The 21,902-nt window shown below is 39.8% G+C and overlaps 2 protein-coding genes across 3 annotated transcripts; both read right to left on the reverse strand.

Annotated features, from left to right (window-relative positions):
• Positions 1-1,783: 1,783 nt before the first annotated feature.
• On the reverse strand, positions 1,784-4,777 carry LOC109042408 (E3 ubiquitin-protein ligase CBL-C-like). The gene is made up of 2 exons (XM_019059113.2): positions 4,598-4,777; positions 1,784-3,228 (listed from the first exon to the last, which is right to left on the reverse strand). Exons 1-2 carry the CDS (start codon positions 4,659-4,661, stop codon positions 3,062-3,064), a joined length of 231 nt encoding a protein of 76 aa, XP_018914658.2. The 5' UTR covers positions 4,662-4,777; the 3' UTR covers positions 1,784-3,061.
• Positions 4,778-10,116: 5,339 nt separating this feature from the next.
• LOC109042400 (uncharacterized) lies at positions 10,117-19,872 on the reverse strand. 2 transcript variants are annotated; one of them, XM_072299091.1, is made up of 4 exons: positions 19,544-19,872; positions 17,403-17,657; positions 15,593-15,691; positions 10,117-10,546 (listed from the first exon to the last, which is right to left on the reverse strand). In XM_072299091.1, the coding sequence occupies exons 2-4, from the start codon at positions 17,569-17,571 to the stop codon at positions 10,392-10,394; spliced, it is 423 nt and encodes a 140-aa protein (XP_072155192.1). In that variant the 5' UTR covers positions 17,572-17,657; positions 19,544-19,872; the 3' UTR covers positions 10,117-10,391. The 2 variants fall into 2 exon arrangements, with proteins under 2 accessions (XP_072155192.1, XP_072155191.1); XM_072299090.1 differs by lacking the exon at positions 19,544-19,872 and having other exon boundaries at positions 17,403-17,756.
• Between the last annotated feature and the right edge of the window lie 2,030 nt (positions 19,873-21,902).

Here is a 21,902-nt window from a genome sequence, read left to right on the forward strand (position 1 = left end):
CCCTTCAAATAGGAGCTAGGCAACATACACAACACTCAACTGCGTAGTGCGTAGTTCCACAAACAAAAGCTGTGCGTATCACGATAATATTAATATTATTTTTTGGTAAGGTATGGTATGAATATTTTTCCTTGAAATATATGAATTTAGATAGTTTTGATGAAATCGCGATTAAAATTCATAGGCAAATGGAGAATTCGCAGGTGTCTGATATTTTATGAATTTCGTGTTTAAGTGGAAACTACTGAGTGAACTGAACTCGAGGAACACTATTCAAATCTAAAATGTGACGAAATAAATATCAAAATTTGTAGTTTTACTCAAAAATTTCATGTCCGACCTCTCTAATTGACTCGATCCACAGTGCGCCGGTAGCCGGCTCTCTTTTTTTTCATTTTCGCGACCAAAAATTTTAATCGTCTCGAGAATCAGAATTGTCGAAGGGCCGATCTGAGTGGTTGCCAGCCCTATCAGCATTTGTGCGGTCCACTCATTCTCAACGTGTCAACGTGTCAACGTGTCCATTGGAGGACTTGTATAACTTAGGATTTAAAGATTCGCATTTTTGATTTTGGTCTTCGAAATGATACATTTACTTGCACGTCGAAGGCCAAATGTGAAACCACATACCTCCGTTTGCGAGACGATGCAGACTTCCCGTCATTTTTCGCGGCTCTGGTGCTTGCACTAGAGCTGCTATTCCGGACGGTCCCAGCTGGGGAGTATCAACGGACCATGTTACATTGGAGAGACCGCGTGTTGGTTGATGGGAATCGGCGCCATTTTCTGCTGTTTAGGGGGGACTGATTTTATTTTAATTGATATCTTTTTCCTGTGAGCGAATGCTATGTTGTGTAGTGTATTTTTGGAATCATGGTGATACTGTCAATAATTCAAAACGGGTCTATGCTTTAATCTCGCACTGGAAAAAATGTACTTTACGTTTAAAATTTGAAAATTCAAATCTATAGGTTTTCGCGCTTTTTTCGAAGAATGCCGTGGTTGGAGCTTCCTAGTCATACTACTCGACATCAGCTGATAGCAAACAAAGGTTACCAAGGAAACGGTAAACGCGTAACAACTACCTACCGTCGCCAGAGCCGCTTTCTGACGCGAATGCGTTGGAGCTTCCTGCTTGTTTTTTCTTACTTTCGAAAACTTATCAATGTAGGTTTCTTAAAACTTCAAATTTATTATTGTTATTGCCCTCTTTAGAGGTGTAAATGGCCTTAGATGCTAAAGCACCGCTTTAAAATAAAATTATTTTACTACTACTACTTAATTTTTTTCTCTTTGTCAGCAGAACAGTCTGTATAAATTTTAAAGCTGTGAAATTGGTCTGGTTTTTTTGTCGGAAAAGTAAACTAAGCTTTACGAGGTTTTACACTATTGCCATCGACATGCTAAGCAGCACTTAACTACAGCACTGCACGGCTTATACTCGTGTATGTATACGCCATTCCCACAAAAAATGACTCATTTTTGGAGGAGGAAAAACCCGGTCAAAATTAGGCGTTCAAGGGCGAGCCATTCGTTGAAGTTATTTTTCTCATTATTTCGTATCTCTAATGGGTTTTAAAAAACTCAACTCATCAGTTTTTTGGCGGAAAGTTAGAGTGTAGAGCGGGAAAACGGTGCCAAATTTAATCTCGAAACAACTCGGAAAAGTTGTTAAACCTCGTTGTTGAAAGTGAACGTTTTTATGTCAATAAATTGCCGTTTTGGAAAATACCCAACTCTAAAAAGAATAAAATGAAGGGGGAAAAACATAAAAATTTTTTTTTTTCAAGCTGTATTACTATGATAAGAATATCTCTATCGATATCAGCAGATCTTCAATGATGTGAGTAGAATTTCTGCTGATATAAACTGGCTATTTACGAGTGAACATGTTAAGTTAAATTCAAATATATAAAATAGCAGAGGCAATAACATGATAACTCTAATGTTCGAGTAAGGCAAATATTTTGACTCTATAGACACATTTTCAAGTGTAAGCCACAAGTTATTTTACTTTTTAGTGATTGTAAAACTATGATGGAAAAGTAATGTACAACTCACGCTCGGGGAAAAATAAGCTTGAACTCTTTATTTCAATGTAGGAATCACAGCCAAAGCAAAATTGTTTTTAAAAACATATAACGCAACTACTCATCAGTACATATCAGAGCGGTTTTTCCTGCCACTTAACTACAAATATACGTAGATTCAAAGCCTAATTCATCTTTTTCATTTTCTTTCACTGTCTTTTTTCCTTACTTTGAACCTCTAATAGGAAGGAAAAAACCCTCTGCTGACTACATTCAAGCCAAAAGACCCCGCACCGTTAATTTTAAATGAGCAAATCTCCTCTCCAAAAGACTGTCAAAACAAAATATAGGAGACTACTTAGTCCATTTTTACGGAAACACGCCACCGTACAAATTATTATTATTATTATTATTACTTTTATTTTATTTTTTTATCATTTTACTTATTTTAGAAAAGTGGACAAACCTATCACGAAATTTTTAGGTTTTTTATTGTTACTGCATATTTTGTCGTTTATTTAGCGTTATACATGAATATCAATTATTTTTAGAATTTATCAGCTTTCGATAAGCACTGGTTTTTTTTTACAATTTTAATTTTTAAGCAAGATTTTACGTAAATTTCGCCTAAAGAAGAGCAAAAAGGATTTTACAGTTCGTTTATCGATAACTAGAATAAAAAAATCATCTCTCTACAGCAATGATTTAAAATTTAGCATGGTACTTTAATTTTGTAGGAGGAAAACTATCTGAATAACTACTAATTTTTTTGCGAATATTTCACAGCGCGTGGAAAAGAATTATTTTTCAAAAATTAGGACATGAACGGAAATTTTAATTGTCGCAGTTAGAGGGACGTACTTTTCGACCGCAGCAATCGGCATTCCAAAAGTTTATTTATTCATTTATATAGGTATTTATTTTTACGTTTATTCAAGCTCCCCAACTGGCAATACCACTTTATGCCAACGTACAGTTAAATAACTTGTCATGCAAATGAACTTTTTCTTAGGGTATAAAACGTCGCTCCGTTATGGTTTGGGATGCCAACCAGTGACCGGCTGCCTACAAAACGGACAGATAAATGGCTTCGATGGGGTCTCTTTCGATTTCATCTTCCGGGTGCATGCCATGCATACTTCATGATTGCACGGCTCCAGCTGCATGTTTTTCTTATTTGCGCTGCAAATGCAACAAGCTGGTGGACAAAGAAAGAATTATCAAAAATTATACTCATCCTAGCCACAATAAAGACAGTTTTATACTGCCTTGCCAAGAGAGAGCAGAGACTTAGTTTTTTTCCACAGTTTTAGCATCATGTCAGATTTCCTTGATGCCTGCCTTAATCCAGTCGGCGACAATGAAACAGTTGTCGACTCGCTTTGCATTGAGATTCCAAACATTTTAATTTAGCGTGGAAAATTAAACCAACTGTTTCTCTGATCTACCGTTTGTTTTCGGCGGAGTAGTAAAGGTTTTAAGCGAGCGATTGCGAAAAACCTCGCAAACTCCCGTTGTATAAGTAACGTCTACAGAGATCTTGGAGACTTTAACGCAACGGCCAATAGTAAACTAATTTTTCCCGTAACTTTCAGGAGGATTTTTTTTTGGGATCAACTAGGGTATTACACAGTCAGTCACCTCTCTCATGGTCGAGTAGTGGTATTATTCCCCATATAGTTGAGGCGATCTCTGTCGATGAATTCGTTGTATTCACGATAACATTAAAAACAGACGAAGAGTAGAAGAAGAAAAGAGAAATTCGTAGAGATAATTGGACGTATTTACGCTGAAAGGAACTATGTGCATAGGATTTGCGTGAAACATAGTTCCTTTTAAAATAAATTCGTCCAATTGTTGTACTTCAAGAGTATAATTTTGGGAATAGATCCTTGCAAGCGATTGAAATGATTCGACAATACAAAAATTAATGGAAATTTTCCAAATATTAAGGTAGATTCCACCTTGAAGTTTGTCAAAATCGCGGAAAAGTTCCCATCGTATATGTTATTTTTTTGCAGTGACAGATCATTTTATTTTTACTCGCGTTCAAAGTTCTCTCTCCAAATTTATACGCTTGAATTTCACTCGAGGTCCGTAAAAATTGTCCCTCCTGTAATGCTATTTTAAGGACTTTCAAAAATCTCCCCTAATCACAATGCAAACCATACTGGCTCTCTTGAGGAAAGTAGCTTAAGAAACTACTAAAAATACGACTCTGAATGATCCAATAACCATACGCTCTCTATAAGAGCACTAACGAAAACTGTGGGCTTGAGCTCATTATTGAAATTGGTAGACAAAAAAAGACGAAGGTGAAACGGAGTGATTCTATTGGGAGAAGTCAGTGATTACAATGGACGAGGGAGGTAAGTAATGACTCAGAAATGGCAACCCACGAGAGACCCTATTGTTGATCCATCATTTTCCCTCTCACGTTATAAGTTCAAAACAACCACCGGTTTCAACCAATAGGATTGCTCCAGTTTCCGATTGTCCTCCTTATCTATAGCTTTGTCAATTAATTTAAATAATTAGCCATCTGGCCTGGTATGAATGAGCTTTACCGTCTGGATCTTCATCGTTGGTAATTGGTATGTCGGGTGGGTCATTATTCTGGGGCTGGGGCATGGCGCATACGCCTCCTTCGCAAGATCTGTTTCCTCCCCGCGGACGCTGTGTACAGGGTCTGAAAAGCGTCTCAAAAGGTACCAGGTCTTCCAACCCCGGAGGCAGGTCATTGAGCATCCCTGTTCAAACAGTCAAGTACATCATCGAGTTTGCTCAAAAATATTTAAGCGTTACATTTTTGTAGAAGAGGATGCACTTAGTTCACAGGAATATTTCCAGATATTTTTAGATGACACTGAGCCAAGAAAAAACGACATCAAGGTTGAGTGTTTTGAGCTCCCATTTGGACCGCGTTTAACAGAGAGGAGCCAAGCCACATCAGCTATTGCCAAAAACTGGGCAATTTAATTTTTACGGGAGAATGTTTGTGCGGATCCCTTTGAAAATGTTGAGGAATTTGTTCCGTGCTATGGAGAAAATCCACTGAAATTTGCACAAAAATCCGCACAACCGTTTTCATGTATAAAAGTAAATCGTCCGGTTAAATGTGGCAACAGCTGATGTGGCTTGGTTCCTCTCTGTTTAACGCGGTCCATTTAAATGTGCGTCTTCGTAAAAACTGAGATGGCGCGTCGTGACCGCGATCCCGATTGGGGGTTTCCTCTGCGGCGATCCTTGGTCTGTGCACCCGTAATCAATCACGGCTGCATCACGGACTGTAAATCGCGGCAAAGGTATAACATACGATCGCGATCGTGGCTGAGAACGAGCCAATGAGCGAAGTTGGACATGAAATTTGCAACTAAAACTGGCAAAGTTTAATGACTGATTCGTCTGATGGACCAGTAGGTGAGGGCAATGAGGGATATTTAATGATGTAAAAGTTAACAGAAAGCAGGAAAACCTCCACGATCCCTCGAGGATTGCAGGCTCACGTTGTACACTGGTCGGATATTGATGTGTCCATCGCACGGCCTTGTCTCCATGGGCCGTTTCACGGGATTTGTCCCATGGAAAAATCCCACTTACGAAGTTGGGAAAAATATTGAGTTAATCAATATTTTTCCCAGTACCAAGTAAGGTCCTTGTACCCCTAGGACCCACTGAGAGAGGAAGAAGAAGTAAAAACGAATTATGCGATATTTTGTTAATTACTCCAATGGTTCATTTTTGTTCAGTTAAAATAATGTGTCTAATTACCTATCAATTGAGTGCAAATATTATTTTAATCTCGGTTAAATACTCGACTTTATCTAATTTATCTTCCCGCGCAAACTAGTCGGAGGACCGTATGAGCCTCGTCCCGTGGAGACGGTAACTGGGAAAAATCCCAGAAGTTTCATTCCTGCGATTCGAACTTGGGACAAATCGCATGAAAACGTCCCGTGGAGACAAGGCCCACCGCGGGTGGTGGGTCTGACACCGAGATATTACAACGACTAAAGCGCGCGCTATGATGTGCGCGTAAAAAGTGAAATATTCCTACAGACTTGAAGGTGCTAATAAACGTTCGACGCGGACTGACCGACTGCACTACGTTTGGCGCAATGCAAGAAGTATTCATGCAGTCTTGTAGGCGCTGATGCGTCTCGCCCCGACCGCAGTGTTTGGCGCAATGCGAGAAGTATTCCTACAGTCTCGCAGGCGTTGAAATGTGTTTAACGTCGGCCGGACTTTGTCTGGCGCGATTATTCGAACTCGCGTTAGAATAATCGTGGCATCGAATTATGGGGCTTAAAAGGTCCATGTTGCGTTTTGACGCCGTAAGAGCATTCCAACGTTGTCTCGTTTCTACCGATAAAATGTTTTTTCCGAGAAACGTTGAGAGAGTTCTTTACGTCCACTTTTTTAGATTGAATGGACCATTAAACAAGGTATACCGATACATGATTCTACTCCAGAATTTTGCGTAGAGCACGATTCGTGCAACAAAAACTACTGAAATCAACCCCTAGTAAAGATATTAACGTTTTTAATGTACACTGGTTACGGGAATTTTGAATTGCCCGGCTACAAGAAAAACAATATCCTGTGCGAGTCAAATCGCGCACTGCAACGGCTTTAGCAGACTACTCAATCGAGCATTGTCTCTCTCCCACCCTTTGTTCAAAGTGTGTACTGTACAGCTTGCTAAAGTTAAGCCAAAGCGTCAAGATTGAGGTTGCCATATTTTCATATTTCTGAGACTGTCATAGTGACGTAATTTAACCCAAGTAGATTATTCTTTCTTCTATGGGCGGAATGTTTGGATTTATTCATAAAAAACGTTATTATTACAGTTAAGAGTTAATCTAGAGTTAGAATTCGATCGCTCGACGTCTAGCTAGTCGATTTCTATGACGTCGAACACACGGGGCAGCTCAAATAAAAATCGCCCTGTAAAAACGAAAAATCACGCTTCTGCCCACGGGATGAACGGGATAACCGATCTTTCAAAGGGCGCGGCCCGCCGCGTGATCCCTCTATTTTTTCGGCAATCGGGGGACCGGGACGGTCAAGCCGGTACCATCCGTGCCCGGATCGGCCCGGTGGTCCCCGCTGAATTTTGACCCCAAGAACCGATCTTACCGAACAATATATTGTAATTCTATGAGTTCCAAAATTAAGAATTATTAAAAGCTGGAAAGTTTATATCGAGCTCTGAAAATCTCTTTTATTGTTGTATACTTTTGAGTATTGATCATGCTGTATTCTGGAGACTGCCGGCCACATCCAGCGACAAGCCTGACATCGGCGCGGTGTGTTGCCAGCACGAGGCGCGCTCTGACGCCTACAAACCTAAGGGGCTACTTCACGCATTGCGCAATGCTTGAAGTATCCCCTTAGGTTTGTAGGCGTCAGTGCACGTTTCGAGCTGGCAGCACGCGCGCCGCGCCGCGCACCGTGGCGGTGACAGGCCGATATGACGACATCGCCCGTGACCTAAACGCGGTGTTATCGCTTTAGTTAAAAAATTGCCTCATTCCTGTAAATTTCTTGGTAAGTGACAAAACGTGTAGCTCGAAACGTCACGTAAGTGGAAATATTTTCCAACCCCTTGACTATTTCGATGCAAGACATGCAATTTTACGGTCGCTCGCTCCTCATCAGTGCTCATTTCGTTTTCATTTCTGAAACCCGTGACAGCAGTTCTTCGAAACCAAGAGAATTGAAGCGCTGGGTGCAAAAAGGGCATTCCTTGGTTACAGTGTTTCAAAATCTCAGCTAACATTTCATTCATCAAAATTATAGCAAATGTGTTTAATTTGTTGTAATTTTTACTGGATTTTCTTTATGATTTTACAGTGCTGAAAATGTATAATTTCAGAAAATTCACCCAATAGTTTCCTCTCTAAAGTAAAAATTAGCATCTGAGATTCTGACCGCACCAAGATATGCCTTTTCTGCACCCAACACCTCAATTAGACGTAGATGGAACCAGTGACGAGGCTGAGGGCCTTCCCTTCCCCATAAATTCTTAGCCCCCGCCAAAAAATGTGAGAGATTTTGCTAAATAAGTTCGTGACATACCTTCCATCTTCAATATTGTAGTTCAATCAACTTTTCGGTAAAAACAGCTCAAAATTAATCGTGAGTCGACTCACTTTTTCAAAATTTCCCCAGAGAGGCCCCTAGACCCCCTTTGAAGTAAAGGAAAACCACCGCCCCCAACCCCAAATGAAACGTACGACAGACTCCGTGCCCCGCCCACAGGAATTCTAGCTCCGCCTATTAAAATACAGTATATTGATGCTACGAGGGTCATCCAAAAAGTAAGTTTCCCTACCTTGTATCTTCCGAACGAAAAGAGATAAATCAAATCGGTAAAAGGGCACATACATAGGCTGTCCCAAAACAACTGAGAGTAAGTCTGTATTTCAGAAACAATAAAAGATATTGCAACGCGGTTTGTGAGAGGTTGTAGCACATATCCTTAGCTATCAAACGAGCCCAAGATTAGCTCATTTGGTCAAAATTTCGCTAAGTTACAGCAATTTTCCGGAGGCGAGTAAAAAATAACCCTACAGGATTTTTTAGTATTTTTTTCCTTGTCTGAACCGTTGTTCCGAGAGTCGCGCGGTTGATCGCAACTTTGCGGATCACGTTGGCACTGGTCTAGATGCAAGTTCTAACATACTTGCATATGCTTTCATTACATATCAGAGTTTTCTTAAACTTCCCAGCTCAGTGAAGCCAACATTGTCTAGCGTTAATGACACGTGTTCTCGTTTGGTGCAATGAGTTCGCCCGCGGAGCTGAAACAAGAGCAACGTTATGCCATCCGTTACTGTGTTCGCCGAGGTTTAACTGCCTCTGATACTGTGAAAGAGATGTCAGTTGCTTATGGAGAAAATCGACTTGGGGAGAGCACCATTTATCGGTGGCATGCAGCTTTTTCCGAGGGTCGCGAGTCGGCGGCTTTGATTCCGCATGGCGGCCGGCCGTCAATCTCTGCGGCGCGGCGGAGGAAAGTGTCATTAACACTAGACAATGTTGGCTTCACTGAGCTGGGAAGTTGAAGAAAACTCTAATATGCAATGAAAGCACATGCAAGTATGTTAGAACTTGCATCTAGACCAGTGCCAACGTGATCCGCAAAGTTGCGATCAACCGCGCGACTCTCGGAACAACGGTTCAGACAAGGAAAAAAATACTCAAGAATCCTGTAGGGTTATTTTTTACTCCCCTCCGAAAAATTGCTGTAACTCAGCGAAATTTTGACCAAATGAGCTAATCTTGAGCTCGTTTGATAGCTAAGGATATGTGCTACAACCTCTCACAAACCGCGTTTCAATATCTATTATTGTTTCTGAAATACAGACTTACTCTCAGTTGTTTTGGGACACCCTATGTATTAGGCATACTCTATGCTTTAAAACAAGTTCAAGTTTTTGAAAATCGGTAAAAGGTTCCGCGAGTAAACTTAATTTTACTGAGACAACCTCCTATCGCCGCGTGCCCACCTCCGGAGTCAGGATGCGCGGAGAGTCGATTATAGAAGACTTGGGTTATCGCCTCTATATATCACTTCAACAAGAAATTTTAAAGTTTTCATTGAGTATAACTACCTTAGCAGTAGTTAGTAGTAGTTACTTACTTTTTGACGTGGTTTCCACATCTTCTTTGACATTTTTGGTATCATTATACAGCAGCTTCTTGACGCCCTCCGCGTAGAAGATCTCGTCTTGGCTCCGAAACTAGTCATTGACAGCGATCTGCACTCCCAAATCAGTTGCTTTGCGTAGGGAAATTTTCCCCCAGTCCTTCAAACTTTCCTACTTTAGCTTCATGTGACTTTCATTTGTTCCCGAGCGGAAAAACTTCCACGGTGGAAGCGATTTTCAACCGATTCAGAGGTACAGATCGCTGTCAATGACTGGTTTCAGAGTCAAGGCGAAAGCTTCTACGCGGAAGGCATCAAGAAGCTGCCATGATTATACCAGAAATATTAAAAAAGATGTGGAGACTATATCAAAAAGTAAGGTAAGGCCTACTCAATGAAAACATTAAAATTTCTTGTTACAGTGATGTATAGAGGCGATAACCCAAGTCTTCTATAATCGACTCTCCGCGCATCCTGACCCCGGAGGTGGACACGCGGCGACAGGAGGTTGTCTCAGTAAAATTAAGTTTACTCGCGAACCCCTTGACTGATTTTCAAAAACTTGAGCTTGTTTTAAAGCTTCAAGTATGTCTAATATGTGCCTTTTTACCGATTTGATTTATCTCTTTTCGTTCGGAAGATACAAGGTAGGGAAACTTACTTTTTGGATGACCCTCGTATTTACGGAATATAAGTGTTGGTGTTCGTTAAGTTGCACCGTTAAGTTCGTTAAGTTTTGGTACGTGAATGTACTTGCCTGGAGGTGGTGGCAAAGGGTTGAAAGGCAAAAAGGGAGGCCGCGGATGTCGCCTCGATCTGCCGTTGAAAGAGGGCCTTCGTTCCAACGTCATCGAGTTCCCTCCTGCAAAGGACAATAAAAATGAATATCCATACTCGTGAAGTATCATCAGTGTTATTCGTGAGAAAGGAGAAGTGCCCATAAAGGGCCCCCCGTGGGCCTTTGAAATCGTAAGCATACAAAAAAAATTACATGTCATACGTGACTTTTTACTACTTTTAGTTTAATGTCGTAGTTCACTTTTGAAGTCGCATCGCATGAGAAAAATAGTATTGGGTGTCAAAGGTTGGTTCTTCTCCCGTTTTCTCCTGGGAATAGGTAAGGTTCATTACACTTGCCGTGATTTCACTATGGGCGCGCAGTTGCCTGTTTTCCTTCGAATTGGTTATTTTGTAATGTATACGGATGCTTAAAATGGGAAAGAGGTAGGGGCTCGTGAAGCTCGGGAACGGAAAACCATCAATAAGCCACCTATTTTGGTCCTTTTTTCTCCTTTTTTTCATGTGCCTTCGTCCAAGGTGGTGTCTAAAAATGAGTTCGCTCATACTTCCAGTGCGCCGAGGGAACCTTGTCCTACTTGGTCCGGATGACCTGTAGGTACGATTTATTTGCCTATGTAATGCAATTCCCCCCTGAATAAAGTTTAGCATTATGTAAACACGCAATGTAAAATTTAGAAAATAGACGTCTTTTCAATCTCAAAGTCGAGATGTATCAAATGGATTGCATTTTGCAAAAATGAACCAGGAGCATTGCAATGTTGCAAAAATTGTGCAACTTCTTTTGTCTTGGGAGAAAAACCTGATTATCCATTGACAGTTTCTATCTCAGTCGCTAAAAACTGTAAATTTAAGACAAAAATTACCATGTAAATTTCATATTTTTTCATGATTTCAGTAATTTTATTGTAAAGGATGAAAATGCACAATCTTGGCATCACTGCAATGCTTCTGGTTCCTTTTTGCAAAATGCAATCCAAATGAACTTTCCCCTCCTTTTTTGAAAGAGAAGGAGAATTCGCCAAAATCGATCGATCTGCGGACAAAACTCCGCTATTTTGGCTAATATCCCGCTGGGAAAAAATTCTGCCGGGAGAAATTAGCCCCGCTAAAAAAAAGAATAAAAAACAAGCAGTAAGCTCCAACGCATTCGCGTCGGAAAGCGGCTCTGGCGACGGTAGTTGTAGTCAACAATATCGAATTGCGATATATTACACGGATAAGATAGGGCTATGTCCTGTCGTAAGCGGCGACATAGAGTCGATGTCATTTCAATAATCGCCCCGATGGCCACGATAGTTGTTAAACGTTTACGGTTTCCTTGGTAACGTTTGTTTGCTATCAGCTGGTATCGAGTAATATGCCTAGGAAGCTCCAACCACTGCATTCTTCCAAAAAACCGCGAAAACTTTAAAATTCAAAATTTCAAATTTTGAACGTAAAGTACATTTTTTCCATCACGAGATTAAAGCACAGACAAGTTTTGAATTATTGACTGTATCACCATGATTCCAAAAATACACTAGACAACATAGCATTGGCTAACAATAAAACAATATGCAATAAAATAAAGTCATGACAAGGTACATAGTCGAAAATGGCGCCGATTCCCATCAACCAACGCGCGGTCTCTCCAATGTAACATGGTCCATTGATACTCCCCAGCTGGGACCGTCCGGAATAGCAGCTCTAGTGCAAGCACCAGAGCCGCTAATAAATATATATATTTATTTATTTTATATTTGTTTATAAACAGGAAGATCGGCAATGGAAATGTCAATTCCATGACAGCAACTATTCAAAAACAATACCGCCGCGGGATCATTTTTTTAAAACGGAATTTCGTACGTTGGGATTTTGTCTGGCGAAATTTCGTTCGCGGGATTTTGTCCGGCGAAATTTTGTTCGCGGGATTTTTTCCGGCGAAATTTTTACGGCGGGATTATGTCTGCGAATCACCAAAAGCTTCTTGTATGAAACGAATTTGGGAGCCCATATGGGCCTGCCACATGACAACTTGACGGAGAAGATGAAAAAAAATCCACATGGGATGTATTTAAAACAAAAACAATGATAAAGTAAATGAGATAAAACCTCTAAAAACCTTTACTCTGTGAAGAGACGCGTCATCATATGGAAAAAAATCAAAAAAAAAAAAAAAAACTCGCAAAAATCGAGGCGCAGTTTTCCACAATGGTTGCAAAATTAACCGAGGCAAACATTTTTGGGAAGCTGTGCAGATGGATTTTAAAAGTGCCTCGTTGTTTTTATGTGCGAGGAGCTCATGCAGTGACGTTTTTTCAGTAGACTCCATACTCTATACTCATCACGTTTTGCGATTCAGATTTGCTACTGTTTGATCGTTCGTTTAATGCAACGAACTACACCTCTAGAATGGCCGACCAGTGTTAGAGACCCGGAACGTTTTGAAGTTGATATAGGTTAGGTTTACTTGGGCTCACACAGCAGGCTGCTCTAAACCCATGTCAGACGCTGCCCACATTTTGCCGAATATTGTTGAATAAAGTGATAGCAATGAAAAGATTGCATAATAATCGCACCTCCAAAGGTTTTCTTAACTCAAAAAATAGGAATTTTGAAAGCAAACCTCAAAAAAAATGAAAGTTTACATAGGTTGAAATTTTCACATATAATCCTTATGGGCAAGACGCAGCAGAAATGGAGATTGAGGTTAGCTATACTTGGGCTCCCACCCCCCTCCTGCCTTCAAAAACCGGCCCTTGCGCGTTACGCAGGTTTGCTATCTCGCGGCCATTCTAGAGGTGTAGTTCGTTGGTTTAATGATGCAGTCGTCTCTGAAAACCATTTTTTAGAACGTTGCTGACTCTTTAAAAAATGAAATGATCCATAGAAATATTTTTATTGGAAGTTTTTTATTCGCTGCGACACACTATGGTCCACAGACCCTATTTAACGGAACTTTAGTCAAATTTTGAAGGTGGAAAAAATTAAAGTTTGGCACTACAGTTTTATCATACATACTCCCATGGATCGTCACCTAAGTTTTCATCGACTAATAATGATTTATAAGATTGTGACGGACCCTAACAACAGAGCGCGCGACAGGTCTTCATTAGCTGATTGTGGGCCGCATTCGGTGGTGCGTTACAAGGTGTTTATTTTACCGAGTTACGCATCATCTATGTAAATTTTTGGGCAACATGGTTCCACCTGGTGGCAAGTGACTTCCTTTTCACCCAGTTTCATTAATTTTGAACTGAAATTTGTATGCTTTTTAACGCTGCAAACATACGCCAAAAAATGATAGAAATCAGTGAAATTCGTAATTTTTAGGAAGCTCCAACTTTTTTTTAATTCTAGTTAATGCTTTGCGGATTGAAAAATCTTGTTCTACATATCCTTAAGTTTAAAATGAGGCCAATTTAAATGTCGCCTTTTGTCGCCTAATGGTCGAAATGAATTTTTTTCGGAGTGCACCTCCGTGCATCAAAATGTGGAATATTCCATGCATTTTTGGCGTTTTTGCGACTGTTAAATTTTTTATCGGTACAAAATGAAAGTATTCCGATATATTTTGATCTACTGAGTCCGAAAATGACCTTGGTTTTTTCTTATAACCTCTCACTTTTCCGAAAAAGCGACTTTTTCCCGGGAAAATGAGCAAATTTGACGTATTTTTGCCATAATTGCAATTCATGTTGATAAATTATACTGGACCCGCGGTAAAGAGATTCTGTTATGTATATTAAGCTGCTAAATCCGAATATGACCTAGGTTTTTTTTATCACCCTCCAGTTCTCCGATAATGCCGATTTTCCCGAGCCTTTTGGGTAAAACCTTTTCCGGACTCTAAGTGTGTTAAAAATACATTTTAAAAATGATTTCGATGTGCGATACATCGATTCTTATGCATTCTGACTTGCTAAACCCGAATATGGCCTTAGATTTTTCCTATCACCCCTCATTATCCCGGAAAATTCAATTTTCCTTGGAGAACGAGCTTTTCCGGGTAAAATCGGTTTTTCCGAAAAATTGAAGGGTAATGGACAAAAACGGAGGTCATATTCGGATTTACCGCCTAAAAATACATAAGAATAACCTAATCTCGACCGAGAGACATTTTTGTTATTATTTTTATACATGTCAAAATAGGGTGGAAAAAATCTTCAATCTTAAAAGCGCCAGAAATTACATTTGAAGTTAAGTTTCTCGGTCAGGATGTTAATATTTTGTTAAACTAAGCTGTAAAATGAAATCAGCGACCCAAAAATCATAAGATCCAACACCTTTTATGACGTTGCAGTGCATTTTCGCCTAAAGTTCCGTTAAATCCAGTCTGTGGACCATAGTGCGACATTGCTATCATTTTTGCAATTTCTGCTGAGAGTTGCTGTCTCTTTGATTGATCGATTCAAAGTAATTACATTTAGTACAACCTACTATTTATGTAAATCGAATCCTGACGCTTCAAAGATACCTAGGGACGACCGTGCCTAAATTACGTAACGCTCCGGGGGGGGGGGGGGGGTGTCAAAAAATCGCAAACTTAGCGTTATAAAATTTAGGAACGGTCCCCTACCTGTTTGTATTTGTTCTGACATCTAGGCATATACAGAAGATATTATTACCTACCTGCAAATTTTATGACTTTTTATATGGGTAGCTTTTTTTCTTGAGATATCTCCATTAAATCAAACGTCAACTAACGATAATCAATTTGACAATAAATCAATAATGCGTCATTTTCTCGACAAAGGAACGCATGTAACTGCAACCCAGTGTTGCACAATTTACGAAAACTACACATCCCCCTCAATAATTTGGCTGTAAACGTTCTGTCCGTAATTTGGCTAATTTTTGCGTTTAATCAGAAGGAAAATTAGTGAAATTTCTAATCAGAAGCATCCGGCAGTTTCCCAATAAAAATACAATTTGTGAGGGGGTAAAATGTGTAACGTTGAAATGTAGTTACGGTTCTTGGTCTAAAATCCTACGAATTGTTGCTGCAGTGCGAACTCCAATGACAAATTCATGGAAAACAAAACACAATGATGTTGCCCCTTGTGTAGAGAATATCTTACTCGGTCAAAACAGATTCACTGTTTTGCAACTGTGGTGCCAAACTTACCCTGAACTGGATTATGTACAGCCCTTCCTCTTCTCTCCCACCCGTTGGGCTGGTTTGATGAAGATGTTTGTACCCAGCTTTGCCTCTGATACGAGCTACCTGTCGAAATAATTGCAGCATATTAATTTAATACAGCAGCCAATTCTTTAATTTAAATGTTTTTTGTAAATTAAACGTAGTCCGCTATAATTATAACTAAATAAACTAATTGTATATACTTATAATTACATGCTTTAAGGATTTTGGATTTAAACATTTTGTTCCCACGAGAACTCCTGGGAAACCTAGACGGGGCAATAATTTCTCTAAAATCAACTCCCAAGTTTAATAAAAGCTGTAAGAGTCGAAGCCATCACGAAGGACATAACCCGCTTTGGGAGAGGGTTCCCTCTATATTTTGTCCTGAGACAATATCCTCAAGAGACTCCGTGTTGCTATGTACCCCAGTGGCGTGGCATGCTTTGCGATATATCGATTGTCCTGCCATTTAAACCTATGGTAAAGAATCGATTATCAAGGTGTTCGCAGCGAACGCCCTGACTATCGATCCTTTTCCACTGGTTTAAATGGCATGACAATCGATACATCGCAAAGCACGCCACGCCACTGATCTACCCTACAACGTTAAAGTTACTTACTTTGGGAACTTGATACTCAGATTTGCCTTATCATGATTTCCGACCGAAGAGTTGAGCCATTGGTTCAGGAACCCTAATCTAATTTGCTAAAATTCTCCAAGCAAAAGTGCTCATGGTAAACCGACTGAAATAATCGAGCTACAAGCCAAAAATAAGTTAAACAAATAATATTTCAAACTGCATAGGCCTTGTCCACACGAGCGCGGTTCGCGGAACTTATTTCGAGGAACTTGTTCCCGGAACAAGTTTTCGGCTGAGCTAAAACTTATTCCTCCAAAACCCGAAACTTCCCCCGTACTCCGAGCTTCTACATACGTTTCTTTTGGTGTGAATTTGTTTGTTTTTGTTTATTACGTCCTTTACATGTCTTGACATTTATTTTTGTTACTTTGGCGGCCGTAATAATCTATTATTTTGCAATAATTGTATAGTTTTATTGAAGTTCCGGTTCCAGTTCGGGCGAACTCGTGTGGACAGCATGCCTCGTTTCAAGGAATAAAGTTCCGGGAACTGAGCGGTTCGAGGAACAAGTTCCGCGAATTGCGCTCGTGTGTACAGGGCCGTAGGGGTGAGAAATACTAAAACACTTACAGGAAACAAAACGAAACGAACGTTTCGACCGCCAACACTGCGGTCTTCTTCAGTGCAACAGGTGGAAAATTTTACACAAACAAATTTAAAAAAAAAATATATAAAAAAACAACAAAACTATTAGCAAACTAAGTAAAGCAAAAGTGCTTACTCGGACATTCAGCTATCTGGTGAATGTGAATGGAAAATAATTTAATTTGATTTTGTGCGCAACAATTGCCTACTTGCTTTTTACAGAATCATGCACCGTAGCTGTGTCGCACGGCGGATCGAGTCAATCAGAGAGGCCGGACATGAAATTTTGGACTCAAACTGCAAATTTTGATGTTTATTTCGGCACATTTTAAAGTTTAAGAGTTGCATTTAGAAAATAATTTCACGAGAAAACCAATGAAGGCGTTTTTAAAACCTCAAAGAATTGTATAAACGGAGTTATAAGCGTTTAAAGTTTCCAAATTTTGTCCAACCTCCCCAATTGACTCGATCCACTGTGTGTCGTTGAGACGAAATCGAAGTTTTTTTCCTTTCTTGCATTACTTACATACTCTGCACCCATGAGGAAACTCGATGCGAAAACTTACCTGTATGCGGATCTACATAGTGGATGTCTTCCATGAGCCGCGGTGGACTCATTTGGATGCCGCCACCGAAATTGTCCCTGTTCAGGTTTGAGATGAATGCATCCAGCCAGTGCGGCGAGTTCGGCGTGTTGAGTCGGGATGGGTATTCGTAAGGTGTTTGTGCTGGCATGTGGTAACGTCTTTCTAACGCGGCTGGATAATTCGGGGTTCGGGTCAGCGGCTCCGGGTCCGGCAAGTTTGTCGGCGCGAAGGATCCTATCATATCAAAGAAATTAAGTACACCAAACGCAATCCAAACACTCTTGATTATGAGACCATTGTGGTGCGAGCCTTCAGACGCGCGCCTATTGTACATATTTGACCCTGATTTTAACTGTATCTCAAGCACTGGGGAAAAAAAACACATTGGATCTAGAGTCTAGACTCTTGAAAACATTGACAAGGAAAAATAATCTTGATTCAATCAAATTTAAGCTTAAATCAAAAGGAAATCCGCTCAAATTAAGAGGCTTGGTTCTTGATCTAAGCAAAAATCCGATTGAAAATCAAGAGTATTTTTTCTTGTCAATGTTTTTAAGAGTCCCCTGGTAAAAATTGGCGATAGGAGCTGCGTTTCAAAATACCATAGGAGTTCTTACAGCCGACTAAAGAAGGTTATTGAAAGTCATAAAGCTGGCTGTAGAAAGCGGAGCAAATCATATATCCGGGCTATACGAAGCTATAAAAAAGTATACAGTCGGGCTATAGTTCCTATCGCCGGGCTTTACACTTTATCGCCATTGGCTATAAAAGGCTATAAGAAATTGTGTAGAAATTCATGTGCTTTGGAAATCATTAAGTTTGATACGGAACTACCTTAATATTTACAAAACACACATTGTATTTTCCTTTAAAACATATTTTTTTTCATAAATTAAAATGAGAATTATCTATACAAAGTGTGCAAACATTTCAAAATCATGAGTTAAAAAACGCTAACTCCGCAAGATTAAATATTAGAGCCTAACATAAAGCGGAGCGGCGACGCACTGGCGCCTACAAACCTAACAGAGATACTTCACGCATTGCGCAATGCGTGAAGTATCCCTGTTAGGTTTGTAGGCGCTAATGCGCGTTTCGCGCTCTCTACCCGCCCGCCGCGCCGCAGCGTGCCACGGCGTCTGAAGCAACTATTTCACACCAGAGGTATTGCACGGTATCATAAGAAATTGAAGACGCTCCAACATATTAAGAATGACATGCATCCTTCAAAAGTACAGAACATTCCTCGCAAAATAAATCAAGATACTACGGCACAAAAATAGAGCGGTGGTCCAAAAACTAACTAAGTCCTAGTATCGCGTATTTCGTGACGTTTAGCATAAACTTTATCGTCTGGCTGTTGCTTTGTCGCCATCGGCTATAAAAGGCTAAAAGAAATTGTACAGCCGGCTACAGAAGCTATTGGAAATCTTACAGCCGGCTTCAGGTCTATGGTATTTTGGAACACAGATTCTACTGCCTATTTGTACCAGGGTCTGGACTCTAGATCCAATGTGCTTTTTTTTTCCAAGGAGGGAGTTACATTTTGTAGAAATAATAAATAAGATGCCATGATATCAAGCCAAAGCTTGGTTTGATTTTTGCTGAAAACCTCGTTTGCATTGGTGTTTACTGAGCTATTCAGTGCAGTATGGAGATCTGATTAGATATGGTGGACTCAGAAAATTCGAACGTCCTTCGGAGGGAGACATCGGAGTGCCAAAGTTGATAGTACCCGAGTTTAAGAAAAGATAAAAAAGTTTTCATTTTCATTTTTTGCAACGTTCCTTTTAAAAACTTTCATGAATATTTCTGCCGAGCAGGACGCTCTTCCTAGTACAAATCAAATATTATAGTTTTTCCTCAAAAATACAACATTTCTCTATGTTGGGTTTGCACACTTACGGCCTTAAGAGCCCCATGTATAAGGCCGAAAACTGGGGAACCAATCAGAGAAAGGCACAGATATGACAAGACTCACCATATAAATAAGGTACCCACTCCCCACTGTTGGAGTGTTGGGGTCAATTTTTTTTTTTTTTTTTTTTTTTTTTTTTTTTTTTTTTTGCAATTTCAATACGGTCAATAAAATAAGTGGCTATGAATGAAAAAAAAATCACCTGAATTAAAACGGCTTAAATCGCTCCTCCCGGGCCGTCTTCCTCTACTCCGTGACCTGTAAATTTTTCGAAGCAGTGTTTCAGTCACGAACAGAGTGAACAAGAGGGGGAGTGGTGAAAGGGGGTAGTTAAAAATTCCTCCAAGACCTCAAAAATCTAGAATTTGAGTTTCTTTGTCCATGAGAAGACATCAGAAGCAGAGTCACATGTAAGGAAATCTCAACATTTGTATGCAGTTTTTCATTCAACGAATGTAGGTTTATTAGATGTTACAAATGTACTCAAGTTGTTTTTTAAAAACAAAATTTTTTAAGTAAAAGTAACACATCTCACACGATAATTTGTAGCAGATTTTTTTGCTCACAAACAATCCACTCTAGGTGCCTAAATTTAAGAAAAATTACATTTTTCGATTTTTAATATTTTCCGGCAATTTGGAGTTGGAAGTCAACTATAAAACCTTGTTTCTTTATACAATATGAAGAAGAAAATCTAAATGCAATTTTTATCTACGAAGGTGTCAAAAGCAATCGTCTCTGTAAATTACATTCTTGGGCACATTATCGGAATTTTACTCAATAGATTTACTTGTTGATATGATCTTAAAGATGCAAAAAATAACTCTGTTCCCTGGTAAAAATTGGCAGTAGAATCTGTGTTCCAAAATACCATAGACCTACAGCCGGCTGTAAGATTTCCAATAGCTCCTATAGCCGGCAACACAATTTCTTATAGCCTTTTATAGCCGATGGCGATTAAGCAACAGCCTGGCGGTAAAGTGTATGCTAAACGTTACTAATTACGGATGCTGGGACTTAGTGAGTTTTTGGACTACCGCAGTTTGGTACCGGAGTTCGGTACGGTTTTGGGCCGCAGTATCTTGATTTAATTTGCGAGGAAAGCTCCGTACTTTTGAAGATTGCCTGCCATTCCTAATATGTTGGAGCGCCTTCAATTTCGTATGATACTGTGCAATACCTCTGGTGTGAAATGGTTGCTTCAAGCGCCGCGGTACGCTGCGGCGCGGCGCGGCGGGCGGGCAGCCAGCGCTGAACGCGCGTTGGCGCCTACAAACCTAACAGGGATACTTCAAGCATTACGCAATGCGTGAAGTATCCCTGTTAGGTTTGTAGGCGCCAGTGCGCTGCCGCTCCGCTTTGTGTTAGGCTCTAATATTTAATCTCGCGGAGTCAGCGTTCTTCAACTCATGACTTTGAAATGTTTGCACACTCTGTATGGATTATTCTCATTTTAATTACTGAAAAATAACATGTAGTAAAGGAAAATATAATGTGCGTTTTGTAAATATTAAGGTGATTCCGTACAAACTGAAGGATTTACAAAGCGCAAGAATTTCTACACTATTTCTTATAGCCTTTTATAGCCGATGGCGAAAAAGCAACCACCAGGCGATAAAGTGTAAAGCCCGGCGATGGGAACTATAGCCCGGCTGTATAATTTTTTCCACTTTCTACAGCCAGCTATATGATTTTCTATCGCCCTCTTCAGTCGGCTATAAGAACTCCTATGGTATTTTGAAACGCAGCTCCTATCGCCAATTTTTACCAGGGTTTTGCTACGGAAAAAGAACATACTGCCTATAAACTTAAAATGAAGCTGGCATTTAGTTTCTGGCCCCACCGTATTGAGTACTGATTTAAAAAGTTCTTATGTAGATAATGCCTGAAAATTTGATAACAACTGGCCGTTTAAAATTGCCATCTCGTAGACACATGATAGGTGTACCATGATCCTTAAAATCCAAGTCCTTCAAGCTAGAGCTAAGACGGTGGCGGTCTATTTCTTCTAAAACTAATTTTTTCCCTATCTTTTTCAAAAATAAGTTACATTATACATTTTTAATGTGAGAAAAACAGCGACTTGTTATTACGTACATAGAGTTAGACATCGCACGCCAAACTGACTGAGCTCGTTCACGAAAACTATTGCTGGGGCCTAGCATGCTTGGTCTTGGCATGTAGCCTGCTTGAAACTGAAATTCAAATTCAAATGTTTACACCAAGTCCATTTTAAGGCCTAAGGGCAGATTATGGTACAGGAGATATGATATCACATTAACCCTAGTCTGCCAAACGGATTTTTGTTACAAGTCTGCCAATTACGGGTCATTTTGACCCGTATTTGAAATACATGTGTTTGCTGTATTTTACTTCTTTTTTTTTACACTTTTTTTTGGTAACTATATATTCTAATGATAGTTAGGGCCTACATTTTGAATTTTTTATTTTCCTAAAACATCCTGCACTGTTCAGGTTATGCAATTTGCACTGTTTTTGATCTAGCATTATTTGTACAGCCCGATAATCAAGGATAATTTTTAGGTTTTTTGGGGATTTTC

Source organism: Bemisia tabaci, chromosome 4 (genome assembly GCF_918797505.1).
Source record: "Bemisia tabaci chromosome 4, PGI_BMITA_v3".
NCBI classification, from domain to species: Eukaryota; Metazoa; Arthropoda; class Insecta; order Hemiptera; family Aleyrodidae; genus Bemisia; species Bemisia tabaci.